Source organism: Chanodichthys erythropterus, chromosome 22 (assembly GCF_024489055.1).
Source record: "Chanodichthys erythropterus isolate Z2021 chromosome 22, ASM2448905v1, whole genome shotgun sequence".
NCBI classification, from domain to species: domain Eukaryota; kingdom Metazoa; phylum Chordata; class Actinopteri; order Cypriniformes; family Xenocyprididae; genus Chanodichthys; species Chanodichthys erythropterus.
The window spans coordinates 30,157,673-30,176,650 of NC_090242.1; the positions used below are offsets into that span (position 1 = coordinate 30,157,673).

The window sequence follows — 18,978 nt, forward strand, 5'->3', positions numbered from 1 at the left end:
CGACACGACAGCCAGTGGCACAGCTCCTCAACAAACCGTCCATACCGGCATGATGAAAACAATCCTCAACTGGACTGAACTGGAATAAATACTTTAAATGTTGCGATCCTATTCTGATAGTTACCTGAATCGTAACAAAGCACTGTTTGCCAGAAGAGGACTGGCCCCCCGACTAAGCCTAGTTTCTCCCAAGGTTTTTTCTTTATTTTAACACCTATTTGCCACTTGTTTGCCACCTGATGTCACCTGTTGGAGTTTGGGTTCCTTGCCGCTGTTGCTTTTGGCTTGCTTAGTTGGGGACATTTGACTTGACATTTGATATTCAACAGTTCTTTGGTCAGCCTGCATTGACACCATTGTTTAAGAGCTGCTGTGCAGCCAAAATTATATACCAGTTGTCACTGTAAAGCTGCTTTGACACAATCTGCATTGTAAAAAGCGTTATATAAATAAAGGTGACTTGACTTGACTTCAGAGATCTTTGTGAGATCTGTCATGAATTTCGGGATTTGTGAACAGTAAAGGAGATGTCAAAGATAGAAGAAGCTCTTAAACACTGTGCTTCTGTGAGCAGATATTAGAGCCAGGGGTCTATGAGGAAACTACCGATATCTGTTGAGAAGACAGAAAATAGCTATATTTTCTTGACATTTCTGTTAATGTTAATTAAAGTTATTATAACCAAGAAAACTTCAGCCCCCAGTGCAACGTTAGGTCTGTACAGTAAATCGGCAACATCCAGTCTATATCGAATTCTGTTAGGGTCAGTGCATGCTTGCGATAAGTAAATCAAAACAAAAAAATAACTTTTTACATTTGAGAATAAGTGTCAACAACGTTTCAAACATTTCATTAACCACAGAAGTTAAACGCCCGCAAATAGAAGTACCTCCTCCCTGAGGAGGTAACCAACATGGCTACCCGGCTACTTGCTGGACAAAAGATAAGAAGCTACCGCCATAATTTATAACTTTACACGCATTTACATAGACTACTGCAAGTATGATTATTTTTTACATTTTGGTTTAAAATGTAGATATTTTACACAACATGTATAGGCTACTGACAGAAATGAGCATGGGCGAGAATTCTAGCCTGAGGAGGTCACCTAGCAACATTAGACTACTGGAAGCTTCTAGTTGCTGGACAAAAGATAAGCTACTGCCATCACTAACTTTACACGCATTAACATGGTAATTGAAAAAAAAAAAGAAAAAAAAGTTTGGTTTAAAATGTATTTTACACAAAGGCACTGACAGAAATTCTCTACAACGTTTGACCCTCTTGAAAGTTGTTGAATAAATTATAGCCTATCTCTTTTTAATGGGCAATTAGGGTGATTATCCAAGAAATCGCCTGTCAGTGGTCTATTATTAATAAACTAGAGCTACATATGTGATTGACTGAAAATACACTCGAGTGACAAGTAAGGTATGTTGACGAAACTTTGGTGATGAAATTCATAGGTTAATTTTTAAGAATTGAGAACGGCAAGGTACAAAACTCGCACTAGCATAATAATGCGCTCGTTTGTGCCGCGCTGTGAGTGTGTGTGTGTGTGTGTGAGAGAGAGAGAGAGAGTGAGAGAGAGAGAGAAGATCCAGAGATCAGTTCACAGAAGTTTGCGCAGTTTCCCCCCGTTTGGACTTTTCTGTGTAAAGTTATCCTAAGCCGATGATGATGGCTTCACGCATACTGAACCTTATATGGAGGATGAAAAATGGACTGATTATCTTTTGCACCCCATTCCTTCTCCTTCCTTTGCCACTAGTCATTGGAACAAAGGTGAGTCTAATTTTATGATGCATGCAAAATGTTTTAAATAGGCAATAATGTGCTTAACTGAAAAGCTGAAGATCCACAATATTTTACGAGTGCTGTGTCGTTCCCACTGGTCAGTGAGTGATTTGACAGTCAAGTGTGGCTAAAGCATGTCAAAGAGAGTCGAGAAAAACTCAGAGTTGGACATTTTACACATCTTTCGATGTTCTTTCAGCCGGATTTCTCTGTGCATTGGAGAGTAAGGGTACGAGACCATGCGTGACACTGGGGGCGACACATTCCTTCACCACAAACACACAATGCCCTATTTTTGTCTTAACCCTTTGCTGTCAAAATGTTTGTTTTGTTTGTTTGTTTTTATGTCCTACCAAATAATTATAAGACAGTCTAAAATCTTATAGGAATAAAATGATGGAACAACCTGATTCAGTTACTTCGTAAACTTTTTTTTTTTTTTTTTTTTTTTTTTTTTTTTTTAACAAAATCACTTTAAAACAACAACAACGACAACAACAAAAATGTGGCTGGATAAGTTCTGATTTGCAGCAGCAGCAGCATGCAGGTGCAGGTCGTAAAAAGTTGACAGCCCACTCTATATCATATCATTAGTCTCATAGCAATGTTTCATAATTAGATCATGTTTAATATGTTAAGATCTTTATGGCATTATTTTGACATATCTGACCTTTTTGATGTGTTGTGATTTATTGTGTTTCTGAGTGACTGAGTAATGAAAGGAACTTTGCACCTCAGGTCCTTCTTAAAGCATAAGCTAGCATCCATGTCTAGAAATACTTGACTCAATTGTGATAACGCAGTGTAACATGCCAAATTGTGCGGACATAATTTTTATCCAGGCTGCCATACAAAGAAATTATGAACACATGCAAAAACAAGAGAGAACCAATGAAAAATTAATAACTGATTATGTTGAAGTCCTATGAGCTTTCTTTCTATGCAAATGTGTAAAAAAACAAAAAAACAAAAAATACTTTAGCTTTAGTTTGCCTTTTTTTGCCAAATAATTTTGTCAGATAAATACCGTAACCAAGTTTAGTGTTGTGTTCTTCACTCATGTTTAAAATATTTGAAACATAAAATATATCCCTCATATTTTGTTGGTTTAATCAAACTTTTGGGTCATTAAAACAAATATCCCCTCTAGACATTACTTTTGGCCACTACTGTAAGTTAACCAAGGCTGCATTTATTTGATCTAAAACAGTAAAACGGTAATATTGCAAAAATATTATTACAATTTAAAATAACTGTTTTCTATTTCAATATTGTTTAAATGTTATTTATTCCTGTGATGGCAAAGCTGATTTTTTAGCAGCCATTACTCTTCAGTGTTATTTAAATAAAACGTACTGACTACAAATATTTGATTTATGAATGATTTATATATTCATATTCTTCGCTGTGTTCTGTTTTTCGTCTGCAGGAGGCTGGATGTGCCTATGTAGTTGCACTGATGGCAGTGTACTGGTGTACAGAGGTGCTGCCACTGGCTATCACTGCTCTCCTGCCTGTTGTGCTCTTTCCACTCTTCAGAATCATGGAGTCCAAAGATGTAGGTTTCAGGTCAACCAAAGTCATCCTATTAGTATAACTGACTTTACCTTCATTAATGTCTTACTTTAACATATAACTATCTTTTTAACTATACACCTCTCATTTTCACTAATTCTGTTTATATATATATATATATATATATATATATATATATATATATATATATATATATACTTTTATAAAGGTATAGTTCACTCAAAGATGAAAATTCTGTCATCATTTACTCCTTCATGTTATTCCAAACCCATAAGGCTTTTTTTCATCTTTGGAACACAAATGAAGATCTTTTTGATGAAATCTGAGAGCTTACTGTCCCTCCATTGACAGTCTACGTAACTACCACTTTGATGCTTCAAAATGTTCATAAAGAGAACGTAAAACTAATCCATATGAATTGAGCGGTTTAGTCCATTTTTTCTGGAGACACCATCACTTTATATGATGAACAGATTGAATTTAGGCTTTTATTATATAAACATTCATCAACTCACACATCAGTCATGGTAAACGGAAGCTCAAACATGTTTGCTTGACATGCGAGAATGAATGAGGTTCGTTCTCTTGTGTAATGCAGCACATTTGAGCTTCCGCAAGAACAAAAGAGGTTTGTTCTCACACATCAAGCAGATTCAGTTGAGCATCTGTTTATGTTCGATGATTAGTGTTTATATGTGAACAAAATTAAATCTGTTCATCATATAAAGTGATCAAGTTTCTTCAGAAAATGTGGACTAAACCACTCAATATGGATTAGTTTTATGATCTCTTTATGGACTTTTTGTAGCGTCAAATCGGCAGTTGCACAACTGTCAATGGAGAGACAGAAAGCTTTCAGATTTCATCAAAAAGATCTTCATTTGTGTTCCGAAGATGAACGAAAGTCTTACAATTTTTGAACAACATGAGGGTGAGTAATTAATGACAGAATTTTCATTTTTGGGTGAACTATCCCTTCAATCCTAAAGAAATTAAGATCTTCATACAGAAGTTTTTTGATGGTTTACAGTGTTGGTCCTACATTATTGTAAACTTTTTTTATTATTATTATTTGCAGTGTTTCATTATGTATGTGACTCAAACGTTGCATCCCATCCCATGATAGGTGTGTATGCAGTACCTGAAGGACACCAACATGCTGTTTCTGGGTGGACTGATGGTGGCTGTAGCTGTCGAACACTGGAACCTACACAAGAGAATTGCACTCCGGGTGTTGCTCATCGTGGGCGTAAGACCAGCTCTGTAAGCAATTAAAATCTTCTGGGAATATTCTCATTGAAAACAGCAGTATCAGTAATACCTCTTCTACCTTTCTGCAGGCTGATGCTCGGCTTTATGGGCGTAACGGCCTTCCTCTCCATGTGGATCAGTAACACGGCCACAACAGCCATGATGGTGCCCATCGTTCAAGCTGTGCTCGAGCAGCTCAACAACACAGCAGAAGAGCAGACCACCATTCCAGAGAATGAAGAGAAAAGTACTGAGAAACAAAATGAAACCCAGGGTAAGAAATAGTCTAATTTATCCTGATGATATATGTCCACCCAGTTCAGACATAAAATACTGTATGCACTTTTTAAAAAAAACTATGCTGATTTATGGTTTTAACTAGTGTTATTTTATTATCATACTATTATATTTTTTATTAATATTTATTATATGGACCAAGGCTGTAGTGTCACAGGATGCGGCATAATTGGTTGCTGATGCATTTAGGTTACTCTGGGTCGAGGCCCATCGAGTCCTTCAGTGCTTAAGCCTGGCAAGATTGTGCTTGGTGACCTTCACAGCACACAGACAGGCATTGGTCAGCATGGCATACTCGGTATTAACATACACACAGCGTCAGCAAATGACCCAGCATCTCATTTCCATTCTCAGGGAACTGGGGTTACAGTACGTAACCCTAAGACATTTTTATTTTTAGTATTTTAGTGCTGCCAGTTTACTGGTATCATTTAAAAATATTTAACATCTTCAAGTTTCTCAGCACAGTCTAATGGTATATTCATGTTTTATACAGGTGAGATGTAAAGGTTTCAAGTTTTATAAATTGTACCAAAACTTCAGTTTTTTTGTGCTCAGTGGTTCCCAATGGCCACAGCTTCACAATTGAATCCGACACAGAACAGCATTCTCAAGACGCAGAAGAAAGACTAAAGATGTGTAAAGGCCTGACGCTATGTGTGTGCTATGCAGCCAGCATTGGTGGGACAGCAACACTCACAGGCACTGGACCAAACCTCGTTCTTATGGGACAGATGAGCCAGTAGGTACACTTACCCAGATTTACACCTACACCTCCACGTACCATATTACATTGTTTTAATTATTATATTAAAGCAACATTTGTTTGACCTACAGACTATTCCCAAACAACCCTGACATCATAAACTTTGCATCATGGTTTGGATTTGCCTTCCCCAACATGATCATCATGCTCTTACTGGCCTGGCTTTGGCTACAGATTGTGTTTCTGGGTTTAAAGTGAGTGTCCTTTCCTAATGAATCAAACTCTGCTGCATAATATATGCTTATGCTATCATATAATATACACTAGGTTATTCTAACATTTAATGTGTAAATGAAGCTTCAGAAAGACATGGGGCTGTGGGATGGTCAAGACAGAGAAGGAGATTGCTGCCTATAATGTAATCAAAGAGGAGCACCGGAGTCTTGGTCCCATGACCTTTGGGGAGCTGAGTGTCCTTGCCCTCTTCGTCCTCCTGGTGGTGCTTTGGTTCACTCGTGATCCAGGCTTTGTGGATGGCTGGGCAACAGGCTTTTTCAATGTTGAAAAAGAGTAAGCATGAAAACACTGTCATTGATAAGACACAGAAACCATTTTAGTGGTGTTGGCTAAGGCAAGCAAAGCTAATACTATTGCTCATTTTGTGCTACAATTATGAATGATACCTCAGTTTGTTGAGGACAAGTGTTTTAGTACATTTTAAACTATATATATATACACTGCCCACCCCAAAAAAAAAAAAAAGGCACTGTTTGGATTTTAATTGGTAAATACTTAACAGTCTATGGATGGATCATTATTACAGTGATTATTATTTTTCAGGCATGTTATGTTTGGCAACGGTTCTTTTAACTCTAAAAGATGAAGTATGTAGCTTTTCATTTCTTAAACAACCATGTATTAAGATGTATCATGGCCATATTCCAGGATGACAATGTCAAGATTCATCTGGCTCAAATTGTGAAAGAATTGTTGGGAGGGAGCATGAAGAATCATTTTCACACATGAATTGGCACTGACCTTAACCTCAGTGTAAGTTTTTGGGATGTGCTGGAGGAGACTTTACAAGAGTGCTCATCCCTTGAATTGTCAATACAAGATCTTGACCAAAAGATGATGCACCTCTCGATGGAAATAAATGTTGTGATGTTATTCCCAACAAGAGGTGCATCAATTTTTGGTCAAGATCTTGTATTGAAAATGCAAGAGGTGAGCACTCTGTAAAGTCTTCTTTCAATGAAATTAAGGTCTGGACTCAGAGGTGCCAATTCATGTGCGAAATATGATTCTTCATGCTCTCTGAACCATTCTCTCACAATTTGAACCCTAGTGAATCTTGACATTGTCATCCTGGAATATGGCCATGATGTGTCTTCCTATATGGTTGTTTAAGAAATGAAAAGCTATACACTCCATCTTTAAGGGTTAAAAGAACCATTGCCAAATATATAACGTGCTATAAACATAATAATCACTGTAATAATGATCCATTCATAGATTCTTAAGTATTTGCCTATTAAAATCCAAACAGCAACTTTTTTTTTTTTTTTTTTTTGGCCAGGCAGTGTGTGTGTATATATATATATATATATATATATATATATATATATATATATATATATATATATATATATATATATATAAATTATTAAGTACTAATAAAAAATAATGTTAAACACCAACCTGATATAGTATATACCTAAATAAATACCAACATAATATACCACTATAAAATATAATATAATAAACCACTATAAAAACATGGTAATGAGATGGTAACTAGAAAGCCAGATGTAGAATCAAAGTTCATCACAAGTATCTTTTCCTCAAGCTGACGTAAAAACTTACGGTTAACCAATTAACAGGTTTTTACTGTTGCAGTTTTACAGTCTTTTACTATTAAAATTATGCTTATTTTTCTGGAGGCAATATTTGCAAGGACAGAATTCTCATTTTGTCACTGTGAAATTAAATGTCCTTTGATACCCTTTAAAAAAACTCCAAACAATTTCCAGTTTTAAGCTCCAAACTTTACGAAAACATGACAGACATAATGATGAAAAACATTAAGATCCAGTCTATATATATAAAAAAAAATGCCTCTAAAATTTAAGGAAATAATGGAAATTTCAGATGTCAGTTTGAGCCATTGCTTAACACACAGCATGTTCTCCTGTTATCAGCTGTGGCGTGTTCCTATATTTGTAGGTCAAATGTCCAGCAAAAATGTGAATGGAGTTTCCCCACATTGCAAACAACATTGCAAACAACATTTGTGTACATTTCCTGATGACGGTCACATGCTTAGATAATAAGGATTTAAAACTGTGAAAACACTGGGATTCTCTCTGGGTAAAAGGTCTGAATCAAAAGAGAACAGCACGTAATAGAATCTGGGCACAAAAACACTTTTGAAGTTCACAAGGGAGTCTATATTTGATTATATATTAATATGAAGAATATATTTTCTATATAATATTATTTAACAGCAATGCAAGACTATTCTCACTCAAAACCTTTAAAACACAACCTGTTTGATCTGTTGTGTCTTTTAACCCCTCAATCAACCTCATGGCTCAACTCTGTGCAGGTTTGTGACAGATGCCACAGTGGCAGTGTTTGTAGCTGCCCTGCTCTTTATTTTTCCCTCTAAACCTCCACGATTGTGCTTCTGGAGAGCACAGAGCTTTGACACAGGTCAGTTTAACACCTGCTTAGCTGATGTCTTGTTTGACTATTAAGCTAGATAGTGTAGATACTGTAGTATAGCATAATGAATATATATAAATGTAAATATATATATTTTTATTATTTAATTATATTTGTTTCAATGAGCATATCATTGAGCACAATCATAGTACAAGTCTTGATTATCCCCACTATCTGAATGCCCTTTTATATATATATATATATACAACTGTCATTAAATGTCGTTCGCTCAATTATGTCATTTTTAATGACATTGTTTGAGATGTCTTTGTTACAACAACTTGACATTACCAAGACAACATAACCTGTCATAAACATGACATAGCAGATGAATTATCAAACTTAAGAGACTGCTTTGCTTTTTAACATTAACATTACATTACATTATTTTGGAAACACTTTAGTAGGGAACTCATATATAAACCATTAACTATGACTTTTCCCTCACTAAACTCCTAATTTACTGCTTATAAATATAGGTAATTGTTAAGTTTAGGTATTGGGAAGGATTAAGAATCTAGAATAAGGTCATGCAGAATAAGGCATTAATATGTGCTTAATAATTACTAAGAAATAGTCAATATTCTAGTAATATGCATGCTAATAGTAATAAGCAACTAGTTAAAAGACCCTAAAATAAACCATTATTTTATAACAGTGCCATCTTTTTTAAGAAATTTGAACTCGTCTATTATATGACCTTCTGTTGGAGAAAACTTAAAAACAAACAAACAAACAAAACATTAAATTGAAACATAACATTAAATGAAAAATATTCATGACTCTGTTATAGAATTATTTGTCAGAGTATTGTCACTTAATGACATTTTAATAACACGTTCAATTTGTACCACTGTAGTTGAGGTCAAGAAAAATATTCATGACGCTGTTATAAAATTATTTGACAGAATATTAACACTTAATGACATTTTAATGACAAGTTCAATTTGTACCACTGAAAAATAGTGGTCAGAAAAATATTCATGACACTATTATAATGGCCCCATGACAGCCAATGTCAAAACCAACCACATGACAGTTTAATGTAATGTTAACCCATAAAGCTAAATATTGTCAAGTTGTCTTTACAAAGACACTGAGTGACAGGTTATGATGTATTGGTTTATGTCAAGTTGTCATAACTCGTACATCTCAGACATCTTTGCATCTTTGCGATTGACATTTAATGACAGTTGTCATAACCATGCATAAAACCTCCTTCTTTTTCATAACATGTGTCATGTCAGTCTTATGCACACCCCTTCAAGTAAAGTGTTACTTTAGTTTTTTTTTCTAGTTAAAATATCAATACAAATAAACATGAATAAATATGACTGTGGTATATGTCAGTGCCCCAGCAAGAAAGTGGCCCGACTCCAACTTTGCTGACATGGAAGGTGACACAGAAGAAGATGCCATGGAGCATTATACTGCTGCTGGGGGGAGGCTTTGCCCTGGCTAAGGGCAGTGAGGTACAACAAATGCTTTTCAAAATGTGTCTTTATGTATTTGTTTGATAGTCAGGTCAAATATATTTGTGTAGCCCTTTGTGCTTTACCACAGAGCATGTTTTAGACTGGGCCATGTGACGATATATATATAACAATGTTCTTCCAAATATAGATCTTGCTAGTATGTTGTATTTATAGTGTTGTCTAGGCAATTAATATATTTAAAAATTGGTTTGTATTGCTCTATTAAAAGATTCAAATATTGGTCTGTATTGTTCTGTTTAGAGATTTAAATACTGCTTTTGTTCAAAGTGAATCTAAGCGATTCTTAAAAAATAATAATATGATCATAGATTTGGTCTCACTGTATATTAAGTGTCTAACTACTATGTACTAACATTTTAAATTAATCATTTGATACAATGCATTTATGTTTGTTCATTGTTCTTATATTTAATAAATACAGTGCTCAGCATAAATGAGTACACCCCCTTTGAAAAGTAACATTTTAAACAATATCTCAATGAATACAAAAACAATTTCCAAAATGCTGACAAGACTAAGTTTTATATAACATCTGTTTAACTTATATTATTAACCTTACTTTCATGTTATAACTTAGAAAACTTATTTTTACTCAAATTACTCAAATCTACTTTCACAAGAATTCAACCACAGGTAAGTCTAATTATTCATTACGCAGGTGTCCAGCAGACAGTTGACTATAAAAGGTTGTTAAAATCCCTTCCCATTTCATGCTGTCAGCAATGGCACCACATGGAAGAGAAATGTCACAAAGTAATTTCTTTACACCAGAAAGGTGAAGGCTACAAGAAGATCAGCAAAGCTTTACTTATCAGTCAGAATACTGTAGCAAAAGTGGTACAAAATTTTAAAAAAAGATGGAACTGCAACCATCTCTCAGAGATGTCCAGGTCTTCCACTGAAGTGAGCACCTCGACAGGAGCATCTTCTGATGAGAAGCGTTGAAGTAAGTCAGCATGCAAGTTCACTGCAGATATCTAAATAAGTAGAAAGCCTAACTGGGGTGACTATTTCCCATGACACAATACAGTGTACACTGCAGAGGAATGGCATGCATGGGTGCCGTCCATGAAAGAATCCACTCCTAAAGCCCAGGCACAAAAAAAGCCTGCCTAGAGTTTGCCAGGACCCATGCTGACACAGATGAAGACTACTGGGACTCTATACTCTAGAGTGATGACACCAAGATAAATGTTTATGAACTGATGACTTCAAAACAGTATGGCATCGCAAAGGTGAGGAATACAAAGAAAAATGCATGGTGCCTACAGTAAAATATGGTGGTGGCAGTTTCCTTATGTGGGGCTGCATGAGTGCTGCTGGTGTCGGGGAGCTGCATTTCATTGATGGCATCATGAATTCACAGATGTACTGCTCTGTACTGAAAGAGAAGATGCTACCATCACTCCGTGCACTTGATCGTCGTGCACTTTTGCAACATGATAATGATCCTAAACACACATCTAAGGCCACTGTTGGATTTCTGAAGAAGTACAGGGTGAAAGTGATTCAGTGGCTCCTGATCTGAACCCAATCGAACACCTATGGGTGTGTCATATGTGGTGCTGTCATTAAAAATCATGGAGGTCATACAAAGTACTAGATGTAGTAGTTTTTGTTGTGGGGTGTACTCATTTTTGCATCACCCTAATTTGAGTAAAACTGAAAAATGTGTAATCTAAGTTATATTATTAACCTTACTTTCATGTTATAAGATAAACAGTTGTTATATTAAACTTAGTAATGTCAACATTTTGGAAATTGTTTTTGTGTTCATTGAGATATTGTTTAAAATGTTACTTTTCAAAGGGGGTGTACTCATTTACGCTGAGCACTGTACCCTCATGCAATTACAGCTGTAATTAATTTCTGTAATTCCATCTATAATTCCACTGTTGACCCACCTGTAAGGCTAGCCAAACCACCAAACCTTTCCCTAACCTTACCAGTGTTCCACCTCAACAGCAGGAAAAGTGTTTTGCAAAAGAACATGAAAAACATTTTCTGAATGCAAGTACATAGTAGATTACACCTAATATAAGGTGTGACCAGATATTCATATAATGATTTTGTTCTAAGCAAGAGTGTACAATTTCCAAAAACTATGAATAAAGGTACAATTTGATGTGAGTTTAACATTTTCCATATGTAATTTGCAGTCATTTAGGTAACATTGTTGAGAAATATTTTATTTCAATTAGTAACATCTCTGATTTCAGGCAGAATCACTTTTATTGTGATACAGTTCCTTACTGTAGTTGAAAATGACTTATATAGTGGTACAGATTTCTGTCATATCATCCACCACTTGCCGGTTTGAACAGGGAGCTGCTAGAAAACCAATATATATTGCTTCATGAGAGGACATGAGAAAGACTAAAGATAACCTTCAGTTCTTCATAAAACACCATATAAAAAGTCAGCTTCAATTGTCTTGTGTTCTGTTTTTTTTTTTTTTTTTTTTTTACTTTTATCTTGATCAATGCTCAGGACTCAGGGCTATCAAAATGGCTTGGAGATCAGATGTCACCTCTTCAGAGTATTCCTCCCTGGGCGATTGCCATTGTCGTGTGTCTGATGATAGCTACCTTCACTGAATGCACCAGCAATGTTGCCACGGCAACATTATTTCTGCCTATACTTGCATCTATGGTACGTACACTTCTAATATTCACCATGAATTCCATTCTTAAAATGTAAAGGTCACAAACAAATAAGGCAGTGGCTATTTGCACTGTGTAAATAGCAATTAGATGCTATTTACACTAAGTTAAAATAGTGTATTTTCTTAACGATAGATGCTATTTACAGTAAGTGAAAAAGCAATATATTCTATATATACTAAGTAACAAGAGCAGCATTTTCTTAGCGATATGCTAATTATACTAGGTTAAAATAGCAATAGAATCTATTTACCCCTAAACCTCCCCCTAAACCTACTCAATACACTTTTAATATTATTGAACACTCATTCGCAGTTTATTTCCACTTTTAGAACATTGTTTTCATTTTTATTGAAAATAATTGCAAGCTCGGCAAATGGCAGATTCGTGTCGATCGTGTTAAAAGCCAGGTCTGCAAGCCTTACTTGCTACTGTTGCACCACTGATGATGTTGAATTCCATGCGTCTTTTTTTTAAACTTGAGTGGCCCAACCAGACATTGGTGGGTGGAGCTAGTGTAAATAGTGTTTGCCAACAAGGGATGCTATTTGCACTTAGTGTAAATAGACACTCCGAATAAGTAAATGCATGCTCGTACACCTTTGTAGTCACAGAAAGATGTACAGGACAGTCAATAAAATGGAAGAAAGTCTGGCCAATTTTCCTTTTTTTTTTAATATAATATATAATATAAATCATATATTGTATAAATCATATATTATATAATATATTATATAAATCAGAAAAAACTATCTGAATGAGTTTGCAGTCAGTAAGATTTCAAGTAATTAATTAATATTTTTAAGTAATTTTAATTAATACTTTAATTTGGCAAAGGCAGACTTGGTGACATAAAAGCTTTTTCAATGGCTTTGTGTGTTTGGGAGGGGTGGGGGGGATCATTAATGGCAATTTAATTTTATTTATTTAGCTGGTGAAGTGTCCAATGTTTAGATTTGAATTACTGATTTAAATATTATTAATGATTTTCATAGTTTACATAGTTTGATGATGATTTTGCAATAGTGAGATACTCATGTTGTTACAAGGATTGAAAGATTTATTTTTTTATCTCATTTATATTATACCAGACACAAATGAACAAGTTGCGTAACTGTGAATGTTTTTTTTTTTTTTTTACATATTTAATTATAAGCACAGCGTCTTCCTCCATAAATCTTCCATTGGGTTTCACCTTTCTTGTCTCTTGCTGTGCAGTTGGCACATCCTGCTCTCTTCTCATGAATTAGCTTATGCAAAAGAGCCTATGAATGGAGGGATTTGTAAGCTGAAGTGGCTCATATAGGAGAACCATGGAGATGTGTTGTTGTCTGGTTGAAAAAAGAATGAGAAAGAAAGAATGAATGAGAAAGAATGGGCATTGGGGGAAGAGGGCTTTCAACTTGCTAATTCACTCTTTGCTGAAGGCAGATATGCAGAAGCTCCTCTGTTTGTGCCAGCGTTGTTCATTGTCCTCTGTTACCTGTTACACAGCTGAGCTTTGAGAACATTCAGGCAGGAACAAAGTGAAAACTTTATGCAGCTTTTTTTTTTTTAATAAACTAAAAATACATTTTAGTTTAAAAATAAAATTAATTTGTTTTGAACCAGTGATTCGGAGTGCGTATCAAACTGTCAAAGTCATGTGATTTCAGTAAATGAGGCTTTATTATGGCATAATGGTTTCGAAATGGTTCAAAATTTCAGTGGTTCTATGATCTCTCTGTCTATAGTTTTTTTTATTTATTTATTTTTTTTTTTAAGTTTTATCAATTTTAATTACACATTTGTATAATAAAAAGGAAGAGTTTTTTATGCATGTTTTTGTTGAGTTTTCCTTGATTTGCAGTTGTTAAGCCCATCTTGAAAAAGAGCAATCTGGATAACACCATATTGAACAACTACAGACCAATCTCAAATCTTCCTTTCATAGGCAAGATCATTGAAAAAGTTGTTTTCAATCAGCTGAACAAATTCTTAAGCTTGAATGGATACTTTGACAACTTTCAATCTGGTTTCCGACCGCATCACAGCACAGAAACAGCACTCATAAAGATGATAAATGATATTCGCCTCAACACAGATTCAGGTAAATTATCAGTGCTGGTTCTACTTGACCTCAGTGCTGCGTTTGTCACTGTCGATCACAACATACTTCTTGACAGGCTGGAAAACTGGGTTGGGCTTTCTGGGATGGTCCTTAAATGGTTCAGGTCATACTTAGAAGGGAGAGGTTATTATGTGAGTATCGGTGACCATAAGTCTGAGTGGACATCCATGACATGCGGAGTCCCTCAAGGTTCAATACTTGCACCCCTCCTGTTCAACCTATATATGCTGCCACTGAGCCAAATAATGAGAAAAAAACAAATTGCATATCACAGCTATGCAGATGACAGCCAGATTTACCTAGCCCTATCACCCAACGACTACAGCCCCATTGACTCCCTGTGTCAATGCATTGATGAAATTAAAAATTGGATGTGCCTAAACTTCCTTCAGTTAAACAAAGACAAAACTGAAGTCATTGTGTTTGGAAACAAAGATGAAGTTCTCAAAGTGAACATGTACCTTCACTCTAGGGGTCAAACAACTAAAAATCAAATCAGGAATCTTGGTGTGATTTTGGAGTCAGACCTGAGTTTCAGTAGCCATGTAAAGACAATAACTAAATCAGCATATCATCATCTCAAAAATATTGCAAGAATTAGATGCTTTGTCTCCAGTCAAGACTTAGAGAAACTTGTTCATGCTTTCATCACCAGCAGGGTGGATTATTGTAATGGGCTCCTCATTGTTCTCCCAAAAAGACCATAAGACAGCTGCAGCTCGTACAGAACGCTGCTGCCAGGATTCTGAGCAGAACCAGAAAACATGAACACATCACACCAGTCCTGAGGTCCTTGCACTGGCTTCCAGTTGCATTTAGAATTGATTTTAAAGTACTGTTGCTTGTTTATAAATTACAATGGCCTAGGACCTCAATACATTGCAGATATGCTCATAGAATATAAACCTAACAGATCACTCAGATCATCAGGATCAAGTCACTTAGAAATACCAAGGGTTCACTCAAAGCAAGGAGAGTCTGCTTTTAGCTGTTACGCCAGCCGCAGCTGAACCAGCTTCCAGAAGAGATCAGGTGTGCTCCAAAAGTAGCCACATTCAAATCCAGACTCAAAACACATCTTTTTACCTATGCATTTGCTGATTGAGCACTGTACTATGTCCGAACTGTTTATACTTTATTTTATACACACTATCTTTTTATTCTTTCAACTCTTTTTCTTATTTTTTATTTATTTCATTTTTAATGCATTTGATATATTTTATGTATCTCTTTTATTTTCTGACTTTTAATGCATTTTATATCTTGCTGTCTGGTTGAAAGAGCTGGGAGAATTAGGAAGTAAGTTTTTTCTTTCTTTTTTTTTCTTTTTTTTGTTATCCCTGGATGCAGCTCTGTGACAAATATTTATTTATTTATTTTTGGTTGTCCCTGGATGCAGCTCTCTATAGACATAGTCCAGGAAGATTTGTCTATAAGGGTACTGTTTAAACGCACAGCTGCCTGACAAATATATTTATTTTTTTTAGAGTTATCCCTGGATGCAGCTCTGTATAGAGTCAGTCCAGGAAGATTTGTCTGCAGAGTTAGTCCAGGAAGATTTGTCTGTAAGGGTAATGTTTAAACGCACAGCTACCTAACAAATAAAAACAGTTATCCCTCTGCGTGAGGAAGATTCATTTAGATCCGCTCTGATGGATAGATCCGTTTAGATCCGCTCTGACGGACAACAAAAAAACTCCCTGAAATTTCCTAACTCTTCCATCTAGATAGCGAAATTCTCTGTTTTTACTGTTATATCTATTTCTTATGTGTTCCATTATTATTATTATTATTATTATGTATTTGGTTCTTCTTTATGTAAAGCACTTTGAATTACCATTGTGTATGAAATGTGCCATACAAATAAAATTGCCTTGCCCTGATTTACACCGTTCAGACCAGCAGGTGCCACCAGTGTGTGGTGTTTCGAATGCTTTGAAACAGTGAATCATTTTGTGAAGCAATTGGTTTAATTTATTCAAAGTTTCAAATCGTTTTGTTTCTCTCATCACTACTAATCACAGAGGAAGCTCAGATATAACTGGCAAAGAAAAACAAATCTGGAAAATAAACTACTGCAACACTTCTACTGACAAATTACTGGTAGAGCCGATGTTGCTGTATTTTTAACTATTTATGTAAAAATTAATTGATATATATTAATTATTATTCGACAATATTTCAAATGGACCATACAATGTTTATCATGTTTGTGGAAAATTAACCTGTGACACTTTTGACATTGAAAAAATGAAAAAGCATTAAAATCAATTCCATATGTTTCAGTAAAAGAAGCTTGTTGTTTTTTTCTTTCAGTCCCAGTCTATAGGTATCAACCCTCTGTATGTTATGATCCCCTGCACCCTCAGTGCCTCTTTTGCCTTCATGCTTCCAGTGGCCACCCCTCCGAACGCCATAGTCTTCTCATACGGATACTTGAAAGTGTCTGACATGGTGAGTATTATAGCTATTAATAAATATTCTTTAAAATTATGAACCATCACACTACTGATGATTCAATCCAAAATGCACAATGATATCTGATGGAAATTGAATGCTTTGGAAATTAAATGAATCACATCAAAAATTGAAATGAAATTGATGGGAAATATTTACTTTCATAATATCGGTTATCCAAATATTACTTTTATCCGCAGGCCAGGACAGGGATTGTCATGAATATCATCGGCATCCTCTCCATTACCTTAGCCATTAACAGCTGGGGCAGAGCTATCTTCAGTTTAGATACCTTTCCCAGCTGGGCAAACACAACAGATGTGTGAGAGACTGAATCCCACCTGCTGTCAAACTGCACCATTCAGCACTATTCTCACCATGTTTCCAGCTGAGGAGGCCAGGCAGGGTCAGAGCCAGTGGCTGGTTTCACTGGAGATGATAGTGTGTCATCACTTGTACTGTGACTATGCAGTTCAGTTGTTGTTTTTTTAATGTAAATTTAAAATGTAAACTTCATTTAAAAATATATGTAATAAAGTTGCTTCTAAAGCATATGTAATAAAGTTGCTTTTAAAGAAATATGTGAAAAGCCAAATGGCTAAAACATCAATACCATGTACATTTTTAAAACAAATATATACCTCTAAACAGTGGACAACTATGTACACCTTAGACATGCAGGGCAGTTTTGACAGAATAGTGCAATCATGTACAGTTCAAGATTAATTGAAACTCTTACTATTGCAATGTACATTTCATAATGTAAATTAAAATATTGTATTCTGTTCATATTTCCTACTAATAAATTTAAATACACTGTTTGTTCCTTCACCTGCAATGTTTTAAATCCATTTTTTTTTTTTCAAATTTACATTGTTTACGTTAATTTTAGGACATTTATAAAGGACATCTACATAAAAAAAAAAAAAAAAAAAAAAACATTGATTGTAGTGATGTCACTTTAAAAACTGTGGATTTAAAGATAATTTGTAAAGTTAAGCTATGAGTTTAGAGGATTATTATGTTTTATCCCATTTGTTTGGCCTATATGAGGAAACAGTAGAAACTGGAACATATTTGCTGTATTTCTGTGAGTATTGAAAGAAGCTCCTGTTGCCAGTTTTATTTTATTTTATTGGAGAAGTGTCATTCACATAACTATTTTATATACAAATTGTGTAAGTAAAAAATTAACTACATTACATGCAATCACATTAAATCATTTAAATCACATTAAAGTTACTATTTTCAATACTTTTTAAAAAAAAAAAATAAACTTCTAAATGTCTTTTCAGTGGTCACTATGTAACTGACAGAAGACAATTTTTTGGTGCTTCTAAATTAAGTGATAAAATCAGTTGCAAATGTTTTTCAAAATACACATATCTTTGCACCAATGAAATGTGCAACAATTTATGTTTTACTACCAAATTATATGTAATATCCTATTAATTTAACTTACAGTTGAATGTTTTCCACAACATCTCGCGATTTCGTGGAATGTGAGTTCCTGAACATGATGCATGATGGGATATGCTTAGCCTCGAATACCACCCATGGACTGTAACCGTGTCTCAATCAGCTCCCTAGTTCAGTAGTCAGGGCACTGATGAGGGTATCAGCCACATTCACTTTCATTATATACTGATTCACGACCTAGGGAGCTAGGGAGCTGATTGAGACACAGGATACCGCCACTCTGAAGCGGGTTTTTATTATTATTATTTTATGTATTATCTGTTTACTTTGTCAGTAACTCGGTCCCTCGTACCATGTCAGTTTTTCTTTTAATTGTTGTTACTTGAAAATTTAATAAAAAATTAAAAAAAACACCCCGAAGCGGCGGTAGGCGGTGTCTTGCGCACTTACGTCTTGCTCGTGCACGCGACAGGAAGAGCGTGCGCAAGGCTGCCCCCTGTCTTAAAAATGCCCAAGTGC

General features: G+C 35.2%; 1 protein-coding gene across 2 annotated transcripts; it reads left to right on the top strand.

Annotated features, from left to right (window-relative positions):
- The first annotated feature begins 1,541 nt into the window (after nt 1-1,541).
- Nucleotides 1,542-17,644, top strand: slc13a5a (solute carrier family 13 member 5a). 2 transcript variants are annotated; one of them, XM_067375727.1, is made up of 12 exons: nt 1,542-1,785; nt 3,227-3,355; nt 4,460-4,596; nt 4,674-4,858; nt 5,425-5,623; nt 5,719-5,841; nt 5,945-6,157; nt 8,196-8,302; nt 9,665-9,786; nt 12,301-12,462; nt 16,900-17,037; nt 17,241-17,644. In XM_067375727.1, the coding sequence occupies exons 1-12, from the start codon at nt 1,675-1,677 to the stop codon at nt 17,364-17,366; spliced, it is 1,752 nt and encodes a 583-aa protein (XP_067231828.1). In that variant the 5' UTR covers nt 1,542-1,674; the 3' UTR covers nt 17,367-17,644. The 2 variants fall into 2 exon arrangements, with proteins under 2 accessions (XP_067231828.1, XP_067231829.1); XM_067375728.1 differs by having other exon boundaries at nt 5,440-5,623.
- Nucleotides 17,645-18,978: the final 1,334 nt, after the last annotated feature.